The sequence below is a fragment of the Cyprinus carpio genome, chromosome B21 (genome assembly GCF_018340385.1).
Source record: "Cyprinus carpio isolate SPL01 chromosome B21, ASM1834038v1, whole genome shotgun sequence".
NCBI classification, from domain to species: Eukaryota; Metazoa; Chordata; class Actinopteri; order Cypriniformes; family Cyprinidae; genus Cyprinus; species Cyprinus carpio.
In genome coordinates, this window is record NC_056617.1 from 2608830 (window position 1) to 2633334 (window position 24505).

Here is a 24505-nt window from a genome sequence, read left to right on the forward strand (position 1 = left end):
GGTGGAGTATCCCTTTAAGTCGCTGGGTTAAATGTTTAGCAATAGCCAAAAATACATGGTATTGGTCAAAATGATTAATTTTTCTTTTATGCTAAAAATCATTAGTATATTAAGTAAAGATCATGTCCCATGAACATATTTTGTAAATTTCCTACTGTAAATATATCAAAACTTCATTTTTTAGTAATATGCGTTGCTAAGAACTTCATTTGGACAACTTTAAAGGTGATTTTCTCAATATTTAGATTTTTTTGCACCCTTAGATTTCAGATTTCCAAATAGTTGTATCTTGGCCAAATATTGTCCTGTTCTAACAAACCATACATCAATGGAAAGCGTATTTATTCAGTTTTCAAATAGTTGTATCTTGGCCAAATATTGTAATTGTAACTTATGATTGATTTTTTGATAGATTGTTTAATGTGTGATTATACTCATATGTAAGTGTGTTTTCACCTTGCCGGTGCTTTCTTCATGTGCTCCCCGATGAAGGTGGCGTTGGTCATGCCCATCAGTGTGTTGGCCAGCGAGATGACGGAGAGCAGGTGCTGCGTGGTCACGGCTCTGGAGACGCCATACGTGCCTTTGCCCACGATCTCGGAGACGGAGAGCTTGCGGCCATCGGCGCATCCTTCGGCCAGCTGCCGGAGCAGCGAGTCTTTGAAGGTGGGCAGCATGAGAGACATGTGTCCTCCGCGGGAGATCAGGCCGAAGGAGACGGGCGTGTGCGGGCGGAGCATGCCCAGCCGGGTCAGACACACCTCGTCCAGCTCTCCGTTCAGACCCCAGGCGTGCAGGCAGGACATGAAGAGTTTGGCCGTGTCCATGGTCAGATTGTACTCCAGCAGACTCAGAGACTTGGACTTCTCCTCGCGCCGCCGCTGCTCCTCCTCCTCATCCTCGTCTTCATCCAGCAGGTGCTCCTTGATGTTTTCTTTAATGGTCTCCTTCACCTGTGACACGAGATAAACAACAGCATCTTAAACTATTGCTTTCTTCCTGTAAAGTCTGAATACAAAAAATAAATATAAATATAAATATAAGTAAATACAAATAAAAATAATGCTGTCAAACAATTAATCACGATTAACTGCAAAATAAAAGTTTTTGTTTACATAATATATATGTGTGTGTGCTCTGTATATATTTATTATATATATACACATACATATTTATATACACCATACATTTTGAAAATATTTACATGTATATATTTATATTAATATAATTTATATAATTTCTAAATGTGTTTAACTATGTATAAACGTAACATATTTTTCTTAAATATATACATGCATGTGTTTGTATTAACATATAAACATAATAAATATACACAGTACACATATATATATATATATTATGTAAACAAAAACTTATTTTGGATGCGATTAATCACGATTAAGCACTAAATAAAAGTAAATATACATTCAAATAATATAATTAAATATAATATTTAATAATATCTTTTTTTAATTGTAATTTTATTTTATTTTTTTTACATAAAATAATGTTCCCATTTCACATGTTATAATACATAGATTGATTAATGGCACAAGTTGTGACGCCATTCAATGTCAGATTTTCACGTATAAACACGGTTCGTCTATGTTATGATGCCATATACAGTTTTGGGTGTTTCATTTTCAATTTTTCACGAAAGCTTCAAGTGCAGTTAATTATTTGTCATGCTATGCATGCAAACAGACAACAGCATCTTTGTTGTAAAGATGTAGAAGATGTAACTGTAAAGTGACTGTAACGGGGTAATCACAATAGCCTTTTGACTCAGTTACTCTGTGCTTCTTAATTATTTTCATTTTTAGTTGATTTAAATTTAACTGCTTTAAAAGCACTATTTTTGTGTTTTTAGATTGCAATATTACAATTTTAGAATGTAATGTGATTTTAACCCTTTCTGCACATAATATATGCCTACATGCTTACATTGACTTCATTTGTTTATTCCAAATACAAAATAATGAGATACATACAGTATACCACAAATTAGCCAAAAGCCCTAAAACTAGCAAAACTAGTGTGTCGCGCCTGGCCCTTTTGTCTGTTTACAAACCCCTGAGTCTGACCTGTTTGAAGATCTTATTGGCTAGGAAGGACCCGCCCTTGTCGGCTCCTCCTGGTGCTTTCTGCAGCGTCTCTGGTGAGACGAGGGTGGGATTGGGCCGCTGCGCCTCCTCCGTCAGTAACTGGATGATCACGGCCTCCACGTCGAAGAACAGCACATGCATGTCCGGATCCGTCACGTTGGTCTTCATGGCCTGCACCACCAGAGAGTTGTGCGAGTATTTGGGAAGGTTTCCCTGCAGCGAGACACAAAGAAAGAGACATTTATTACAGAAAACTAGAAAGGACACCTCGGTTTTGTGTGCTGCTGCTGATTCAAAGCAAACTGTCTTTATGAGAGACGGCAAGAAAAATGTGTGTGAAACTGTAAAGTTGAACAACAGAGAGGTTCGGGTCAATGATTTTGCTCCGGCACTCCGGATGATGAAAAGAAAGCTGCAGTGAGAGCGGATGAGAGTGATTTCTGAACCAAACAGCCTTTTTCTTAAAAGCTAAACTTGCTCCTTAAAAGCCAAAAGGCTATAAAACCACTGTAACAACACAATAAGACTAATGAAACATTTTCTTCTTCTTTTTTTTGTAAGAGGAGAACTGGTGCATCATTCAAAATGAGTATATGATAAAGTAAGTTTTGCATTAATTATTGACTCAGACTGAAGCAGCAATACATTTTGGGGAATATTTTAAATAAATAAAAATAAAATAAAAATAAATAAATACATTTAAAAAGAAATTAAATTAAACTAAAAAAAATTTATACAAATGTTAAATAAAACAAATAATTAAAAAAATAAGTAAATAAAAAAATCAGCAAAATAATTAATTTATATTATTCTTAAAACATTTAGAATTTTATATATTTTTTTTATATATTGATTGATGACATGAATAAAACAGAACATTTCGATAATTTTTGTGTTAACGTAAAATAAATAATTTAATAAATTTAAAATAAATTAAATGTTTAAATAAATTAATTTAAATAAACTAATCAATTAAAACTTATAAATAATTTAAAAATAAGTCAAATAAGCAAATAAACAAACGAAAAAAATAATTTTCAGTTCAATAACTGAGATGAATTGTGTTCATTTAAAAAATATAATAATAATTAAAATAAATAAATAAATTGATATAAATTAAAATAAACTAATACATCAAAATAAATGATCAAATAATGAACTGAAATGAAAGCACTAAAATACATAAAATAAAATAAACAAATAAATTAATTAAAATTACAAATGTAAATTAATTTTAAAAATGCATTAAAATAAATACATAAATAAACAAACAATAAACCAACTAATCAATCAATCAGCCAAACAATGAGGATCTTCTTTATTCACTCTAATAACAGACTCCATGTTCCTGAAGTAAACTCTACTCTCTTTGATTTGTGTGGTGAAACACGAGCCGGACGCGTTCTTGAGCGTTTTCTTGTGATTCAAGCCGTTCTTCTCATCAAAGCTAATAACACGGCTCATTATAACGGCAGTAATCAGCGAGTCGTCTTCAAACACATCCGTCAAAAGTTGCTCAGTGCACGGGATAATCAGTTTATTTCCTGATCTGTGTAATAATCTCTAATGCTCATTAAGCCCTGCAGCATTCATTTCATCTCATCTGCTTCCAGTCGGCCCGTATTAAATAGCGAGCTTGCTAATTGTTATTCAATGTTAATTCGATGAACAAAGCACCTGCGATCCATTAGAAACATCAGGGAGGATGTTTACGAGCGGCCGCTGTCAGACAAACTTCTGCTGAAACGTGATGCTTTACAGCTTAAATCAGAAATATGCACTATAAAGCATTAAATAAATGAGCCGTAAGAGACTGTGCATTGAAATTATTTTACTATGGTTACGAACTGCAGTCTGCTCATTATGTTATTTACTGCAGTGAAGTGCTTCTGCGCTTGTCTCGCTGTGATCCTCACTGTAACGTCGACTCCTCCGGTCTTTGTCTTTCTGTTCAATGGCTCTGACGGGGGTCCGAGGGGCTGGAGCTCAAAGCATTGATCAGACAGAAACACGGGAGGAGAGAGCATGAGGCCTCACTCCTCTTTTATTTTCCCTCATGTTTCTGGGAAACCAGCATGAAACGCAACTGTTGCATTCTGGTTTTAATGCAGACTGTATAAAATAAAAATAAAAAACAAACAAACAAAAAAACTGTGATGCAGACGAAATGAAATAAAATGATTAGAGTATTCCTGAACTAAATGAATAAAATATATTTTTTTAAATATGTAGTAACAATTTCACATATAATTTTATATAAAATATAAAATAAAATTAAAATTAAAAAAAATATGTGGGTCTCAGTAACAAACACAGGAGGAGAGAGCATGAGTCTCACTCCTCTTTTATTTTTCTTCACGTTCCTAGCAAACAAACAAAAAGTGCAACTGTTTCAGTCTGTCTTCAATGCAGGCTGTGAAAGAAGAAAAATATGTGAGATACCGATGAAATAAAATCATCTGAACTCAAAACATTTCAGAAATAAATGAATAAATGTCTAAATTAAATTAAAATAAATTAAAATTAAATTAATTTAAAAATGTAAAAAAATTCTGGGTCTCAGTAACAATTTCACTTGTATTTTATATTTTATATAAAATTAAATTAAGTTAAATATAAAATAAAATAAAATAAATTAAATACAAATATTTAGATTTGAAATTAAAAATATACAATAAAATAAGAATATACAAAGGCAATAAAATAAAATACATTACATAAACAATAAATTAAAAAAATATAAATATAAAATCAAAAATCTTTCATATGTTTTTTTAATATTATATAAAAAAATATTACATTAATAAAATACAATACAATAAAAAATTATAATATACAAAATAAAATATAAAAAATAAAAATTATAACATCAAATAAAAAAATATAACATGAAATTTAAAAATAAAATAAAATATGTGGGTCTTAGTAACATAATTTCTGTCTGTCTGGCACTGCTGTGCTAAAGAATACACTCTATCTGAATGAAGACCTGTCTCTGTCTCTCTCTCTCTCTCTCTCTCTCTGTTCTGCCCGTCTAACTCTCTCACTCAGACAGCGTTTTCAAGGCCAGAAGCACACGAGCGCATCATTAAGACGAACAGAGCGTTGTCCATCCCAGAACCGCTGGGCTATTTTAAACACATAAGATGAGCATCATTACTGGACACCTGACACCAGAACCCTTCCACACGGCTCCAGACTCTCGCTGCAGATCTCAGCTCATCACTGATGCCAAAACATAACTGCTTAGCGCATTAAAAATGCACACAAAATGGACACTTAAACATAAATCTGGAGCACTACTGTGCATTTATCATCAGTGTATGTTACTGTTCACAACATCTGAATATTTTCATGCATTATAGTCGCATGTGTCAGATTATACCTGAACGAAAATATACATTTTGCATCAATATTATCAATCATGCAATATAGTATATATTGCTTTACATGACTCTACAGTCTGCGGATAAAGTAGAATGTAATATATATCCAATTTAACACAGTGAATATCAAATTGCAAATCAACTCTAGAAGTGTAAAAAGCGTCCAAAAAAACAAAAAGTGAAATGCAATAATGTCACCATGAGTATGAAAAAGTGATAAATGTACTACAATACTCTGAATAAGAATATTGACTATTTTACAAATGCATAAACAAACTCTAACATTATTACTGTTATTATTATTTATCACTCCTATAACTCAAACAGTAAAGAATGACGCTAGCAACACCAAAGTCATGGGTTTGATTCCCAGAGATTGCATGAACTGATAACAAGCAATGCACGTCACTTTGGATGAAAGCACCTGCCAAAAATATGGTACCTAGATTTTGGTTAAAGTTTTTACTAGCAATGATTGCATTAATCATATCATTTAGTATTTTATTATCTGCATTTAGCACAGTTGTCAAGCCTGTGAAAGCAGAGCTGGGATGGAGACACACTGCCCTCTAGAGGACACCACCGCTGCTGAACAAAGACAGAACATGACTTTATATCAGGGTTAGGATTAATGCCTTTCATTCCATCACAGTGTGTCAAACACAGCCGAACTGTGTGTTATTCCTGCTCTCATACGTCCGTATGAGCACTAGACTACAGACAGAGGGAAATATTAACAGATTAGCCAAAATATAGAAATAAAAGAGTGAATAAAGGAGTATGCTGAGAAAACTGTTTTCATTACGGTCATGTCAAAAAGAAACTGTAAGGTACATCTGTTTTATGTTTGTCAGCACACAATACAGTTTCATAATAACAGGCTGCAGTTCCAAATGTTAATTCGTTCTAAAAAAAAATGTAATACAAAAAAAATTTTAAAAAGAAAGAAAATAAGACCCACTGTGTCATGACAGGATTATTTTCATTGGTATAAGTTTTGCATTACAGTAAGGAAACTTTGGTGGAAAATGTAGATTATGTTCATAAAGATAATGTATTAAAAGATAATTATTCATCTTCTTTACATACATATAAATATCAGTGCATATATATATATATATATGTGTGTGTGTGTGTGTTCTGACAGAGATGATTGGTCTGACAGAGATGATTGCTGTTGTGTGTGTGTGTGTGTGTGTGTGTGTGTTTTTTTTTTTTTTTTTTAGATATTTTATAAATACATTAAAAACAACATTTTTGTTATTTGAAATGAATAAATATTAACAGAAATTAAAATATAAAAACAATTGTAAACTTATGTTCAGTTAGTTGCCAAAGCAACATTTCTAATTTTAGAAAACAGACATAAAATGAAAAATTAATAATTAAAAATAAATATTATAATAATAAATATAATTTATATTTTTAATGTTAAAATTATAAAAAATATAATATTTATATATAATATAAAAACTAATTCAATATTACTTGCATAAAGAAATTATGTTTTCAGTGTCCTCAAACACAAAAATTATAATGCAAGGATGTCACCATGAATACATAATATAGAATAATATTCTAATATCAAATAATAATCAAAAAAAAAAATTCAATATTATAAACATTTATATTTATTCATTCATTCACTATTATATAGAGAAAGATACAAAGAGAGAAAGATTTCCCTCTCAAAATATTCCACAATTTCACATTTACCCAGATTTTTAAGACAGATTTGGTGGCCAAAAACCCAAATCAGATTTAACCGTCAATAACAACTGAGAATTCAATCACAGGCACAATATGTGTGTAAAAATAAAGAAAACACACACAGAAGAACAGCTGATGGTCTGAAATATAAATGCATTCAAACTCAAACACACGTAGCAGAGGACGATTCAATCACACAAAAACACCATCAGAATGATTCAAACTCCCACCGAGACGTCTGTCCGTATTCAAACCACCCAGAAATAACCTCAATCCACACAATCTGACACACAAACACTGGCCGGCTCTGGAAGCAGACGCAAGAGAAGCGTTTCTACAAGAGCGCAGTAAAAGAAACGCCAGCAATACAAACACACCAGAAGCTCATTACTAAATCAATACACACACACGTAAAACAAACACTCTCTTTCACCAATGCATTAACACACAGACCCGTGTAGAAATAACGCAGCCCAAGGACAGTCAGGAGAGCACACTATTAATTATACGCATGAACACAGAGACTGTATGAATACAAGCAGACACACAGATGAAGACAGACACACGCTCCGAGGTCTGACTGATGGTGCTAATGTATCATTAGCTCAGTCAGACACACACACACACACACACACACACACACACATCAGTAACACCCTGTTTACACCTGGTTATTAACGTCTGACTCGGATGGTCTGAGCATAAGTGGACAACACTAAATACCAGACCAGTGCTGTTTACTGTTAACTAAAACTGTTAGAAATCTTTCATATTAAATAAAATAATGCTGAAATAACAAAGTAAAATATAAATATTACATCAAAAACTTAAACCTAAAAAAACTAAATAAATACATTTGCGTACTAAAATTACTGATGCTAACTCTCAAACAAATCTAATTAAATATTTGGAAATTATAAATAAAAAATAGTGCTGTCAAACGATTAATCGTGATTAATTACATCCAAAAGAAAAGTTTTTGTTTGCATTGTATATGTGTGTTCTGTGTATATTATGTATATATAAATATACACACATGCAATGTGTATATTTCAGAAAAGTTATTTTTATATATTAAATATATTTATAATATAAATGATATGAATATAAATATAGACATGTAAATACATGTAAATATTTTTAAAATATATACATGCATGTGTTTGTATTTATATATACATAATAAATATACACAATTCACAAACAAATATTATGTAAACAAAAACTTATTTTGGATGTGATTAATCGTGACAGCACTAATAAAAAAATATATAAAAACAAATATTAAAAAACTAAAACTAAATAAAATTACATAAAACTACTAAACCTTAAATTAAATCAAAGCTGAAAATATTAAATTAAAAGCTAATTCAAAATGTTACTAAATAGTATATAAACAATACTCCAATAACATTATTTTAATAGTATATAAATACCAAAATAAACAAAAATTAAATGTAAAACATACTAAAAGTACTCAAACTAAAATAATAATAATAATTTAAATCTAAACAGAAATGTTAAATAAAAACTAATCAAAATGGCAATCCCATAAAAACTACTAAAACTTAAATTACAATTAAAACTGAAAATATAAAATTGAATGCCGATTCGAAATATTACTAAATATTATTTATATAAATACTAAAACAAGGTTATTTTAAATAATATATAAATAATACCTAAAATAAACAAAATATAATTTAAAATTAATTTAAATGAGTTTAAGTACCAAAATTAGTCAAACTAAATCTGAAAAACATATAATTAAGTTTCATCATTAAAATCCAGTCTGACCAAGTGAATGTTTATCACAACATTGTGAAAAATGTACACTAATTTTTTCAGATTTGCTGAATATTACATTTACATGTTTATTCAATTATTCATGTTTTTAAATATTAACTTAAAACATTAATTTACATTTGCAATTCTCTCAAATGTGTCCCAAAAATACATTGTATGGGTCACAATGATACATTTTTCCTTTGTGCTAAAAATCATTAGGACATTAAGTAAAGATCATGTTCCATTAGATATTTAGTAATTTCCTACCGTAACATATATCAAAACTTAATATTTTTGATTAGTAATATGCATTGCTAAGAACTTCATTTGAACAACTTAAAAGATGATTTTCTCAATATTTAGATTTTTTTGCACCCTCAGATTCCAGATTTTCAAATAGTTGTATCTCAGCCAAATATAGTCCTATCATAATAAACCATACATCAGCGGAAAGCTTATTTGTTCAGCTTTCAGATTTTGTATAAATCTCAATTTCGAAAACTGACTCTTAAGACTGGTTTTGTCCTCCAATGTCACAAAAGATACAGAAATGACACACTGCTATCAAATCCTCTTATTAACATCTCAATCCTGGATCAGTGTTGATGGTTCTGAATGGTTTTGGAGGCGTCTCACCTTGTCGGCGTTGTCGGCCGCGAGCAGGTTGGTGGCGAGCGTCTGCAGCTTGTGTTGGGCCATGTTCTTGAGCGCAGCCAGACTGCGGCGGGTCATGGCCTGCTTCAGGTTCACCGCGGGGTGATTGAGGGAGTCCATAGCGGCGGGAACGACCTCATCACACGCGTTCAGAATCTCCACCGCCGTTATTCCCATCACACAGCGGTCCAGCGCTCCTGAAACACACACATACAAACAACACACTCAGTATAAGAGTTAGCCGCTTCTGTGGAAGGGGTACTATCAGTAACTAGAACTAAAACCATAGAAAACATTTGCTACTGGAAATAAAATAAAAAAAAGTTTAAATTGTAATTTTCATTTATTTTACGTGACAGTACTAAAACAACTAAAACTGAAATGAAAATTAAAAAAAAAAGTAAAAAAAAATGTAGACATTTAAAAAATTTTTTTTAAAAAAGACTGAAACATGAACTAAAATTACATAAAAAATTAAATTAAATAAGTTTAAGTACTGAAGTTACTAAAACTAAAATAGAAAAAAATATAATTAAAAGCTAAATGGAAATATAAAAATTAATAAAAATTAAAAAACTAAATTACACTCAAAAATACTTACTAAACTTAAAATTAAAGTATAAATAAAGATTTATAAAAATTTAATAAGTTTAAGTACTAAAATGATCAAAACTAAATCTGAAATAATATAATTAATATGATTTAAATGATTAAATAATATGAATTTTAATGTATTTTAATTAATTAAAATTACTAAAATTATAACTGAAAAAAATGAAATAATATAATTAAAAGCTATAAATAATAAAAATAAAATGAATTTTAATACTAACTCTTCATTAAAAGTTAAAATTAATAACATAAAAATCACAGAAAAAATATAAATATTTCAAAAATTTAACTGACAAAATCGCAAAAATATTACTAATATTTATAATTAAAAGCTAAATAGAAATAAAAAAAAACAAATAATAATGAAAAAACATACAATTACACTCAAAAACACTTACTAAAATTAAAATTAAAGTATAAATAAACATGTATAAAATTAAATAAGTTAAAGTACTAAAATGATAAAACTTAATCTGAAATAATATAATTAAAAGCAATAAATATAAAAAATAAAACTAAAATTAAAGTACTAAAACTATAACTGAAAAATAATTAAAAGCTAAATAGAAATATTAAAAAAAAAAACTGAACTGACAAAATCACTAAAACTTCTCAAATTAAAATGAAAACATAAAAATAATGTAAAACAAAATAAGTTTAAGCACTAGAATTCAAAAAACTCAAATTGAAATAAATATAATTAAAATCTAAATAAAATAAAAAACTAAAACTATATAAAATCGAACTCAAAATATTAATCCAAACTGCAATAGTATATTACCGACAGTAAAATAACACTGGTCTGTCTATGCATGCATCAGTGTCTGTATCTGTGTGTTCACTCATCAAAATGAACTCCAGACGAACCCATTACACTCATCAAACACTGATGCAGCTCATGAGAGAGTGTGTGTGCTTCCTCTTCTACTCAGCTCCCATAATACCCTGCTGCAAGTGGACACATTAAACACTAATGTGTGTGTAATGCAGCAGGAGAGAGAGACGTCGTGTCTCTAATGCGACGCAGACATACAGAGACAGGTGGATAATAAATGATTATTAGGCTAATATCCTCCTCAAATTAAGACACGGAGCTTTAAGTACTTCCTCCCACACTCACCATCACCCACATGACCAAAACCTTGCATCACGCTGACCGGATACGGCCCGAAATTCAGCTCCAAATATGATTTATACAGTGTTGCTATTGTTTACTAAAACTAAGAAAAACAATGAAATAAAATATAAAAATTAGATGAGGAAAATAGAAACGTTGTCTTGGAAACTAACATTATATTATGTTTATGTTTATATTTTATGTTTATAAAGCTAAACAGGAAAAATAAATAAATCTAAAATTAATATGAAAAGAGTAAATATGAAAACAAAAGCTAATTGAAAATAATAATAAATACTAGAATAGTAAATAAATGCTATAAAAATTGTATTACACTTGTGTCTTGTATTACATGCATAATCCATGAAATATAAATAATCACGTGAACTAAACATTTTACAAATAAAGTATGCCTCATCACATTTTTTATATTATTAAAAACTATATAATAGTATAGCATATTAAATGTGGTCATATATATTTTTGTATAATCCAGTGAATTATTATTGTACAAATGGAAGACACTTTATTGCATTTGATTGGTGTAGAACTTGATGGACAAAAAAAAGATCAGATTATTAAATTCTGGCAAATATCAATAACTAATTATTATTTTATTTTATGTACATTTATATTATGGCTGACAAATGTTATGACTGACATAAAAATTGTATACTACTTTGTCTAAATAAATAAAAAGTTCTAAAAATAAAACTAAAATCAATCATTAAAACATATAGAAAACATTTGTTACTTGAAATAAAATGTTTTTTTTTTTAATTGTTATTTTCATTTGATTTATGTGAAATGACTTTAAACAACTAAAACTGAAATTAAATTTAATTAAAAAAAAACATTTAGACATTTTTTTAAAAAAAGTTACAAAAACAGCAAAATGACTGAAACATTAAATAAAATTACAATTAAAATAATAATAATTAAAATTTTTTTTAAAATAATAATTATTTTAATTGGTATTTTATTTTAATATATTTTATTTATTAATTTTATAATTAAATAAGTTTAAGTATATAATTAAATATAATAGAAATATAAAAAACTAATAAAAATGACAAACATAAAATTACACTCAAAAACACTTACTAAAATTACAAATGAAAGACACTTTATTGCATTTGGTGTAGAACTTGATGGACAAAAAAGAAAAAGATTGGATTATTTATAATTAGAAATACACAATTTTACAATTCTGGCAAATATCAATAACTAATTATTGTTTTTTTATGTATATTTATATTATGCCTGACAAATGTTATGACCGACATAAAAATTATAGTATACTATTTTATCTAAATAAATAAAAAATTTTAAACACTAAAAATTTTTTATAATTATATTATAATTTTTTATCTATATAAATAAAAAATTTGAAACACTAAAAACTAATAATCAAACATATATATATGTAATAATCAAACATATATATATGTTTGATTATTATTATTATTTTTTTAATTCTAGATAATTATATATTATCATGGTCATGTGTGATTAAATTGTAGGTTTGATTTCAGTGCTTCACATTACAAAACACTTGATTTAAAATAAATTTGATTTTATAATTATTATGATATATTGGATCTTAGTGAATTTTGTATAATAGCCAATATATATATACACACACATTACCTAAATTAAGTATTAATGAACCAAAATGCACCATTGCTAGACAACCATTAACATGATGTCTGTCTTTTGTTTGATAATGAGAGGCATGGCTTGTGTGTGTCTGATATGACGTAAGTCCAGGCGGTCGGAGTAGTACACCACCAGATAATCACTCCACCACGCCTCCACTTGATGACCTGGATGGGGAAGAGATGTCTGGACGCCAGCATGATGCACTTCCTCTCTCTCAGACTCAGCAGACCGACGGAGTGATCGCTGGCCACCGAACACACGCAGTGCTGCACGCGCGTCTGAAACACACACCACCAGAATAACTACACACTCAGAGTACTGGCCCAAACTCAAGGGCAAGCAGTCCAGGAAAGGCAGGGCTTAGCTATGAGATATTTGTATCGTTGTTTGGTCATTGGTTTTAGTGTTTTCTTTGTTAATTTATTAGTTTGTTTGTAGTTTATGTGATTTTGATTTTAAAGAAAATCACCAGCAATCTTTATAGATATATAAAATATGTTGTCTCTTTATTGATATATAAAATATTAATAATAATATAAGGTTTATTAAAATTGTTAAATAAGAGGTGTTATTAAAAAATGATGAAGAAGAGGAACTGTTTTAGTCACACATCAGCTAATTTATGGGTCAAAAGACATGATTTTTTATTTGTAGAATAAAATTTAATAGAATTAGCATAAAATATAATGACAACTGATATGAAACTGTGAGATGTGAGAATGGGCGGGGCCTAGCAGCTCAAATGTTGTCTTTAATTGGTCAAGAGTGATGAGTCTAATTAATATTAAATTACATTTTAAACTCTTTACTCTGCACTGAAAAAAAGTAGGATTTAAAATTTTCATTCAGAAATTGTTAATTTCACAGATAATGAAATTAATTTTTATTTAGGTAGAAAGACAGAAACTTTTCTTGTAAAAAAAAAAAAAAAAAAAATCATTGAAATTTTTTTGACTTTTTTATTTAATATAAAAAAAAAGTATGTTTAATTTTGTTTCTTTGATATGTATTTTGTTTAGTCGTATGTTTATTTGAGGGTCAGAATGAATTTAATTTGTTTCTGTGGTTTAAATTAAAATAAGGGTCAAAATCAATCGATTCCGTCTCGCTGTATTCACACGGAATGAAACACCGGCGAATCATTAAATGCCAACAACAGCGAAAAAACACAACAGAGAAGTCAAAAGCTGCCAACAATGAAAGTGGAAATGATATCAGTGCGAATCAAATTAAAGTTGACGGAAGGTCACTCAGGGTCTGCCTCACAATACAGATCCTGCAGCAAAGGTCAAGCAGGACTTAAGCGTTTCCGTGACAACAGCGCGGCCGTTTCTTCTGATTGCGTTTCGGCCTCTCCGTCTGACATTTTGTGGGTATGTCTGTCTATAAATTGTTCATGGAGGTGTGACTGAGGTGTAGGATATTATGTGGGAGTTTAGAGCCGGATGAACTTTTCAGTGTCTGGAGAGGAACCTTTAAGAACAGTGAAGAAAGCCTGAACGCTGTTTATGGCTGTTAAACTCACCGTTGTGATGCTAGAGAGTAATAATGACTGAATATCCTTTTCTGAGTCTCGTAGAGCAACAACCTCACATCTTTCACATCACCACACAAATCTTTGACATAGTGAATAAATAAACAAACAAACAAATAAATAAATGTTTAAAATAATCATCATCTGAAATTATCTTTTTAACTTATTTTATTTCAGCTAGTTGCAAAGGCAACATTTATCATTCTTCGTTTAGTTTAACTTGAAGTTCTAAAATAACTACAACTACATTAAAAATGAATAAAAATTATACACATATTTAAAAATAGATAAAGATAAAGAAATAAAAATTACATAAAGAAATTTAATTTCTTTTCTAAATATTAGAAATTAATTTCTAAAAAAACTTTTACTAAAACGAATATGAAAACATACAAATAAAAATGAATATAATATAAATACTATTTTTTAAAATTTTTAAAATTTTTATAATTATTAAAAAATATTAATAGAAATGAGATTTAATTGAAATTGGATTATATTGAAATTTGTATATTTTATATAATTTATATTATTTATATATAATTATACAAATTCAAAAAATAATAATAATAAAAATTTAACTAAATCTAAAATGAAAATCTTTATCAAATTTTGCATAATTATTTTTTTGAAAGCAAACAAAAGGTGTTTTGCTTTACTGCATTTGCTTATGTAGAACTTGATGGACAAAAAAATATATATTATTATTATTAATAAAGATATGCAAAATATAAAATTACCACTGATACCAAAAAGCTGCTAATTATTTTTTTTATATTATGGATATTTATAATACGGCTGAAAAATGATTAATATTAAGGCTGATATAATTTTTTTTAATTTATTATTTATTTTTATTTTTTGCTTGGTTAATGAAAAATAAAACACTAAAATAACACATGAATTATATACATAATACTGTTCTTATTAATTATTATTAAAAATAATAATAATGATAATAATAATACAAATAATAACATTAATAATAATAATAATAATAATAACTATCATCATCATCATCATAAATTAGAAACCCTACCTCCAATCATGAATATTTATTTATTGTTTTCTTTTTATTTTATATATATATATATATATATATATATATATATATATATATATATATATATATATATATATATATATATAAATATATTTATATATATATAAACCTTATTGTATTGCATTAAGCTTACTGAGACTTACATAGTATTGCTCTTTTGTTGATTTTGATTGCTTTGGATAAAAGCATCTGCTAAATGACTAAATGTATTTACTTTAGTATTTATTAAATGTAAATACTGAATACATCAGTTCTTAAACACTACAAGCAATGTTTCAGGTCTCTAACATTATAGATCCAGACACACCAGCATCAATTAAAAGAGCTGTGACTGAGTTCAGATACACACTTGACCAATCAGAGGGAATGTCTGGACCAAGAAGCCCCGCCCACTGAACGCTGAGAGCTCTGTTAAAGCGTGTGTTGAGGAAGCTTACGCTGCAGTTTTCCGGAGGCACGATCAGCTGTGTGATTTCTCCTCCGTGAATGCAGAAGATGTGCTTCATCTCGCCGGTGAAGATGTCCCAGATGATGACGGAGAAGTCGACGCCGCCGGACACCAGCGAGCGCTGATCGTAGCGCGGGGAGACCTGGTGTGGGTACAGCAGACACGTCACCTTGTGCCTGTGACCTCTGAGAGTGCGATGAGGAGGCCAGCCTACACACACACACACACACACACACACACACACACACACACACACACACACACACAGAGACAGATCAGTGCTTCATTCTAAATAACACTCAGAAATGTGCTGGTTATTGTTAGCATGTTGTTATGGGAAATCAAAAAACATTATCCAGTAGAAAACACTGCTGCAGAATACTGTTATAATAATAATAATAATAATTAAAAAAATAAATGTATTTAATAATATATATTTATACATGCATTCATATTAAAATAATATTAATCATATATAATTCCACACTAATAATTCTATATTATTATTTCATATATTAATAATATATAATAATATAAAACTAGCAATATTAATAGAAATTAATAGCATGCTTAATACTGAGAGAGCACTCTAAAACAAAGCAAAAAACAATGCTGGTTATTGTTATTTTGTTGCTGTATAATCCTCTAAAAAACTCTGTTGCAGATAATACTGTTATTGTTGATGCCGGAGCTCGTAACACATATGGCGTGTGTTATTTTTGTCTGTATATATATATATATATATATATATATATATATATATATATATATATATATATAAAAGTATTACAATAATATATTATAATAATAATAATAATAATATAATATAATATTAGTAATATTAATAGTAATAATAGTGTGTTAAATCCTGAGAGCAATGTAAAACAAAAAAAAAACTGGTTATTGTTATGTTGTTATATAATCCTGTGGAAAACACTGTTGCAGGTATTACTGTTGTTGTTGTTTTTATTATTATTAAATATATTCATAAATATAATATGAATATAATATTAAAGCATATATTATTATAAAATATATTCATAAATAATAATAGTAATATTAATAGCAAGAATAGTGTGCTAATACTTCAGAAAAAAGCAAATAATAAATTAAAATAATAAATATAAACATTTATGTATTGCAGATAAGTGTTGCAGATAATGTAATATAATAAATATAATGATAATATAATGAATACAACATTAATATAATACTAAAATATATTATTCAAAAATAATAATAAAATATAAAATAAATAACAAAATATTCTTATTTGTTGTTGTGTTGTAAAATAAGGAGTAAATGGCTGCTCTTAATGGCATTAATATTAATATAAAATTAAACTATAATAATAATAATTATTATTATTTTTATTATTATTATTATTGTTGTTGTTGTAAATAGATCTAATAAATAAAAGGCATGTTTATACATAATACATAATTAAAAATATTATATTTATATTAAAACCTATTATTTGTTTTTGTTGTATATAGTTATAATTGTTAATATGATTGTTGTTATTATGAAATACTAATATCAGTAAGACTGTGTCACCCCTGCGCAGCATGTGTTCTCCCTGCAGCAGCTGAACTTTTTTTTATTATGTTATACTAATATCAGTAAGACTGTGTCACCCCTGCGCAGCATGTGTTCCGCACACCAGGCGGGCGCCCTGATAGGGATATACACGCTCGCCGTCACCTTAATGGGCTCGTTAGAGCCGGGCAGGACGCTCAGCTGGTCAATGATGCCGGCCGGAGACGGCATTAACTTATCAAAGGCCTCCTGCAGACTGATGCTGACCGACACCTGCAGCTCTGGAGGACACAGAGGAAAGCCTGTTATGAACATAAAGCAGGACATACATGTGTTTCTGTGCTGTTTGGAAATTCTTTGTTGTTTTTGTGTTGCTTTCACAGGATTTGTGTTGCATTAGTGTGAATGAAGAGTGAGGTACTGAACACACACAGCAGAGGGCAACACTGTACTGATGCAGAGTCACACTGAACGAATCTACTGCTGTTTGCTATTGAATACTAGCATATTACATCATGCATAGCTTCTCATGAATACTGTCTAAATGTTTTGGTGTAACAGTTGTTTGGTATTGAATGCTTGATTATTTGATAATGGCATATTACATCATTGATGCTTCAGGTGTTACTTTGCTATGTTCTTGTTTTCATTTTCTTTTTTTGGGGAAACAGTACTTTGGATGCCACCATGATTAACTGAATTTTAAAGATTATGATGCTTCGATGTTATTGTTTGATATTTCAGTTTTTCATGCGAGCTTTTTTTAAGCAAGTTTAACTTGTTTATAATAATGGTTAGAGTTGTTTTTCCCATGATATTTTGTTCTGTTGAAAATAGTGTATTAAAATTATATCTATAATATTCAGTTTGTGAAAACGGCTTAAAATTAAGCCATTAAAGAATACGATGTTTTAATTTTAATTACAATACTGTATATAATATTCAATATTCATAATTTGTGGAAAAACAATGTTTAAAAAATAATTACAATACTGTATATAATATTCAATATTCATCATTTGTGGAAAAAAAATATAATTGTAACACTAATGATATAATATTCAGGTTTTTTACAATATTTATTATATTAAATATAGTTTATGAAAAGGCAAAATACAATGCCATTTATAATATTCAATTTGTAATTTGGTTTACAATATTCGCAATTTGTTTAAAAAAGTTTTAAAAAGTTACAATACTATTTAAATAATTTTACATTGATATTTTCAATTTTCCATTTGTGATTTTTTATATATTTAAAATTGTTTAAAATATTTATTTTTATTTTTATATTTGTGATTTTTTATTTTGTTATAATTTTTTAAAGTTTTTGGTTTTTTTCAAAATATTCAGGGCTTGTATAAAAAAAAAAAAAGGTAAAAACAGTTACAATACTGTATTATATTATTCAATTAGTGAAAAAAAATTATATTATATTAAATGTTATTATATTATATATATTTTATTATTTATATTTTAAATTATATTAAATATTATATTAATATTTGAATTTTCTCATGCTTATTTTTTGTAATGTGTGAGAAGTATCATTTTCAATTTATAAAAAATATTTTTTCATGTTTTTTAATATAGTTTCAAAATTGTTTTTGTTTTGTTTTTCTTTGTTTTTGTTTCTTTTGTAATGTGTGAGAAGTATACGATTCAGTTTATAAAATAATTAGATTTTTTATGTTTGTTAAACAGTTAAATATATGTTCTCATTTTTTGTAACGTGTAAGCATAATAGCATAATATTAAGTTTATGAAAAAAAAAATCATTTTTTTTTAGTTTAAAATATAATTAAATTTTTTCTGTATGTTTGTTGAACAGTTTTACCCGAGTAAACGCGAGCGTACCTGCGGCGGAGGACAGCGGCTGTAAGGGTGTGGAAAAATATATGGTTTTTTTTCACCGTCAGTCGCCCCGCGGAGTCGCCCTGGATCAGCAGTTTGTGGAACGGCTCTCTCCGTCCGAAGAAGAAGCGCGTCACAGGAGGACAAATCAGGAGCTGCAGGAGACAGAAACATTAACGTCTCCAGACAGAGCATCAGCCTGAGCCTGCTGGTGTTCATCTGACCGCTGAAGCGTCTATGAGCCGCTGCTGAACTCTGAGCGATGTGTGCATGGAAGCTGTTAAACATGAGCGTCATCAGGGAAATCACCAGCTCATGCAGGATCATGGCTGAGGAACAGGACATCAGCCATTTCAGTGATGATACGGACATACCGACGCAACATGGGCACAATATGGAGCTGGTTTTTCACCACAATGAGTTACAGCTGATTTAAAGCTAGCGTTCTTCAAACTGGGGTCTGGGGGCCCTCAGGGGCCCACAAGGGAATGATAGGGGTCTCTGAAAAAGTTTAGAGGGAAAGTGAATTATAAATAAATAAATATTAGAATTGAATAAATAAATAAATAAATAAAACTGATACAATAGATTAAAAGACATTAAAAATATATTAAAAGGTACATTGAACTGAATAAATGATAAATAAAAACAAATTATAAAACAGATTAAAACGCATAAATAATAAAAAAGTAGATTAAAATAAATAATAAAAATTAGTAGATTAGACTAATAAATTATAATAGATTAAATATTAGTTTAATTATGATTAGTTTTAAATAAGACTTGATAATTGTGTATATATTGTGTTTGTTTAAAATAAATGAAAAAAATAGATTAAAATTAGATTATAATAAATTAATTTAAAATTTGTTTATTGATAAAAAAATATACATAATAAAACAAGTATATTAAATAAAATAAAAATGAGAATAAAAATCTTAAAATCTTATATTATAATAAAAAAAAAATATATATATATATATATAATATACATTTTTGACAGTATAAATTAATCGTTTTACATGAAAATATATAGTTGTCTTATAAATTTTAGGTCCCTTGCATGAGGATGATAATAATTGGAGGTTTATGCCATGTAAAAGATTGATTTTTTTTTTTTTTTTTTTTAATCCCTTATATAAATAATTTTAAAGTGTGGAATGATCCATCGAATAAATAAATTTTAGGTTCGTATTTTTAAATTGTGTAATGATTCTTTGATTTTATTTCTGTTGGATAAAAACTTCCATCCCCAATCTTTTTTTTTTAATCTAATAATTTTTAAACTGATTGCTGTTTCTTTTTTTAATTTGTAATACTTAATTTGATTTTTAAAACTGCTGTACTGCTGCTATAAACTGTGATATATGCATGGACACAAAAAGTATGCTAAAACTAATAAAAAAATAAAAAAACAATTAGATTCTGTGCAAATTATTCTGGTGTGAAAAACTGATTTTTAAGAGATTTTACATCCGTTCATACATGATGTTTCAATGTAAAATTCCTCTTGGTGTTCTACCATGTCATGTGTCTGAAGTGGCATGAATTGATGTGGAAAGATGATCATTTTTAATTGATCGATGCATCATATAATACTGATGTATGTCCTCTGAATTCTCAAAGCTAAATCCTGTATTGAGAACAGTGCAAAGTTCCACCGCTGAGCTTTTATTGATAAACACACGCTCACGACACACACGTCCAAACCCACACGCTAAAACATGCTGAATACACACCCAAAAACACACAGAGATCAGCCGAAGACAACCAGAGAGCCACACACTTCACACAGCTCACATAATATCACATTTTAGAACTTAAAAAGACCTACGGAAGCCCTTTTCTGCCACTGAATAAAAAATAAAAAGGTGATTGTGACTTTTTTCCTCACAGTTGGGAGTTTCCATCGGTTTTGTCTCAGAAATGCGAGTTGTAAAGTTTTTTATATATATATCATTTTTTTGCAATTTTCTCAGAATTGACATTAAAAAGTCAGAATTGTGAGAATAGACCTTTTTCTCATGATTGCACGTTTATATTTTGTAATTCTGACTTAGTTTTTAGATATAATTAAGCAATTGGTAAAAATAAAGTCAGAAATTTAAGAAATATACTTGCATTTCTAAACTTTTTTCTCATAATTGCGAGTTTATATCTCACAATTCTTACTTTCTAGCAAGCAATTGCGAGTTATAAAGTCAGAATTGAGATGTAAAGTCGCAATTCTGTACAAAAAGGTCAGAATTGTGAGACAAAATGTAGAATTGCAAGTAATAAAGGTCTTAATTGCGAGTTTATATTTAAAAATTCTGAAAAAAAAAGGAGTCAGAATTACAAAATATAAACTCTCACAAATCAGAATTGCGAGAAAAAAACATGCTGTTCTGAGAAAAAAATTCAGAATTGTGAAATATTAACTCACAATTGTGAGAAAAAGGTCAGAGAAAGTCATAATTAGCTTTTTTCTTTTTTATTCCGTGGTGGAAACGGGCTTCCATCAAGACCAAATCATCACCTTTTATTAACTGAATGCATCAGAATAAAACAAGCGACTGTAAGGAAGCTCTGGGACTTTGCATGCATCTTCACTGAGTGAAGACCAATGAGGAAGGTCAATGATTGGTCGTTTTTAGTGGGAGGAGCATGAGACTTAGCGAATCAGAGTGAGTGACTATCAGACAGACAGCAGAAGAGAGGCAGGAACTCCTCAGGAAGCTCTCAAGACATCCAATCACATTCACACATGCAAAATACGTGATACTTTAACGAATGTCATAATTGAATAGATAATGTCAAAGTGAAATCTTGCATATTGTGTGATATTATTATTATGCGTGGAGGGCTTCCTCGCCCCTGCGTCTCGCTGTCAGTTGGGCTTACTGGTGCCTCTAGAGGCCGCTGGATGTATTGCAATTCGGGAGTGTAGAGCTCCGGATCACAAGCGCTGTCAGGAAGACGCACCACAACACACTGCCCCTCCCACCCCTCCTCCAGCTGGGCCGGGGCGACAACAGACAGAGAGCAAATCATACAGAAATCAAACATGGCACAGATAACACACAAACATACACAGGAGCAGACTGACGAGAACAAAACACAAACTAAAAACATAAACCACCGCTCAAAAGTCTGGGGGATTATTTTAACATTTAACTGAATTTAATTTAACATACAAAACTAGCAAATTTTGCTATAAGTTTAATAATTACAGTTAATATGATTATTACGTCTGTTTGATTACGTCATTAACTAACTGCATGATTTTACTGTACATTTCTGCCATATGGACATTAAATTGACAGTCACCACTGATAGGCTATTACTAAATATAATGTAGAAACTTTAAAAAAGAAAGTTACATTTTCTGTAAACTGGTTTGCAACTTTGAAAAATTGAATTAATTTAATAATAAAGTCTCATCTGCTCACCGAGGATGCATTTATTTGAAGAAAAATACAGTAAAATTTGTGAAATATTTTTACTATTTATAATGACTGCTTTCTATTTTAATATACATTAAACTGTAATTTATTTCTGTGATGTGCAGCTGAATTTTCAGCATCATAACTGCAGTCTTCAGTGTCACATGATCTTCAGAGATCATTCATCAAGAAATGTTTCAGATCATTGATGCACATTATTTTTTGTGGAAAATGTTTTTTTTTTGGTTACAGTTTGGGTTTTTTTTTAGTTTAATAATGTTTAGGTAATTTTGTATTGAAAGGGAGTGATGGTTTGGACATTGGTGATGTTAATGACATTGATAATGTTAATTAAGTTCTGTTCTTTTGAACTTTCTGATTTTCTGTAGATCCTAAAAAAAAAAATGCAACATTGCAATATTGTGGAGCACAACTGTTTTCAACATTGATAATAATCAGAAATGTTTCTTGAGCAGCAAATCATCATATTAGAATGATTTCTGAAGATCATGTGACACTGAAGACTGGAGTAATGATGCTGAAAATACAGCTGCACATCACAGAAATAAATTACATTTTAACAGAGAATCACACACAAAACAGCTGTTTTGCACTATAATAATATTTCACAATTTTACTGTATTTTATCATCAAATAAATACAGCCTTGGTGAGCAGAAGAGACTTCTTTCAACAACATCCAAAATCTCACCAACCTCAAACTTTTGACCAGCAGTGTTTTTATAAAGAAACTGAACTTAAACACACAGGACATTTAATGCTCTATGATTGGCTGATTACTACGTAATAACTTGTTCTTTTGATCCTCTCAAGACATCTATAACGTCCACTTTCTAAACCTGACTGAATCTGAAGGCCAAGAATAAACAGACAAAGTTTGTAAAGCACAAGTGAGTGTATAGTTGTTTCCTCATGTGTGCGTGTCTCTGACCTGTTTGTCGGCGCGGTCCGCTATACTGTACACCAGAGGAGGGATCGAACCCTCCGTCTTCTTCCCCACATTGCTGCGGAAGTGTTCGCTCGCTGGGAGACAGCTGAAACACACACACACACACACACAGGACATCTACATTGTAGAGACCGGCCAAATTTCACAATTCTCAAGACCACAGCAAAGTATCAGGTAACTATTAGTAACAAACAAACATAAAAGTTCTTAAAATGTTTGAAAATAATTAAACTGTCAGTAATAAAAAAGCAAAGGGCAAATACAATAGAATAAAAAGATACAAATGAAACAAACTGTGCTTTAAGGTTTTTTTATGCAAGTCTCAAGCAGTTAACAGCCTACTACAGAAATTAATAATCAAATGTAAAATAAAACAGCATAGTCTTCACTGTAAGGATTTAACTTTCTTTGTTTCTTATTAAAGCTACAAAAGTAATTCAGTCAAGAGCAGCGGGTGATTTTCTCTGTCTTTTGTTGTTTGATTAATACTAAGCACACAGTCGGCAGCAGGAATATTAGGCTGCTGTCACTTTAAGAGCTGCACGGATCCAATTTACCCTTGCATGTGTATTTTTTTATTCTCAACTCTTTACGTTCATTTATTACATGACTGACGAGGGTTTACGTGAATAATCACTA

The 24505-nt window shown here is 29.5% G+C and overlaps 1 protein-coding gene across 1 annotated transcript in view; it reads right to left on the reverse strand.

Moving 5' to 3' along the window:
* The window catches only part of LOC109080730 (WD repeat-containing protein 7), a 109365-nt gene that overhangs the window by 77047 nt on the left and 7813 nt on the right, over positions 1–24505 (reverse strand). Inside the window, 10 exon segments of the mRNA XM_042747827.1 lie at positions 457–953; positions 2085–2318; positions 9626–9867; positions 13159–13312; positions 16069–16289; positions 17637–17751; positions 17754–17899; positions 19476–19500; positions 19532–19627; positions 23849–23951. Coding sequence (XP_042603761.1) covers positions 457–953; positions 2085–2318; positions 9626–9867; positions 13159–13312; positions 16069–16289; positions 17637–17751; positions 17754–17899; positions 19476–19500; positions 19532–19627; positions 23849–23951 — 1833 coding nt within the window.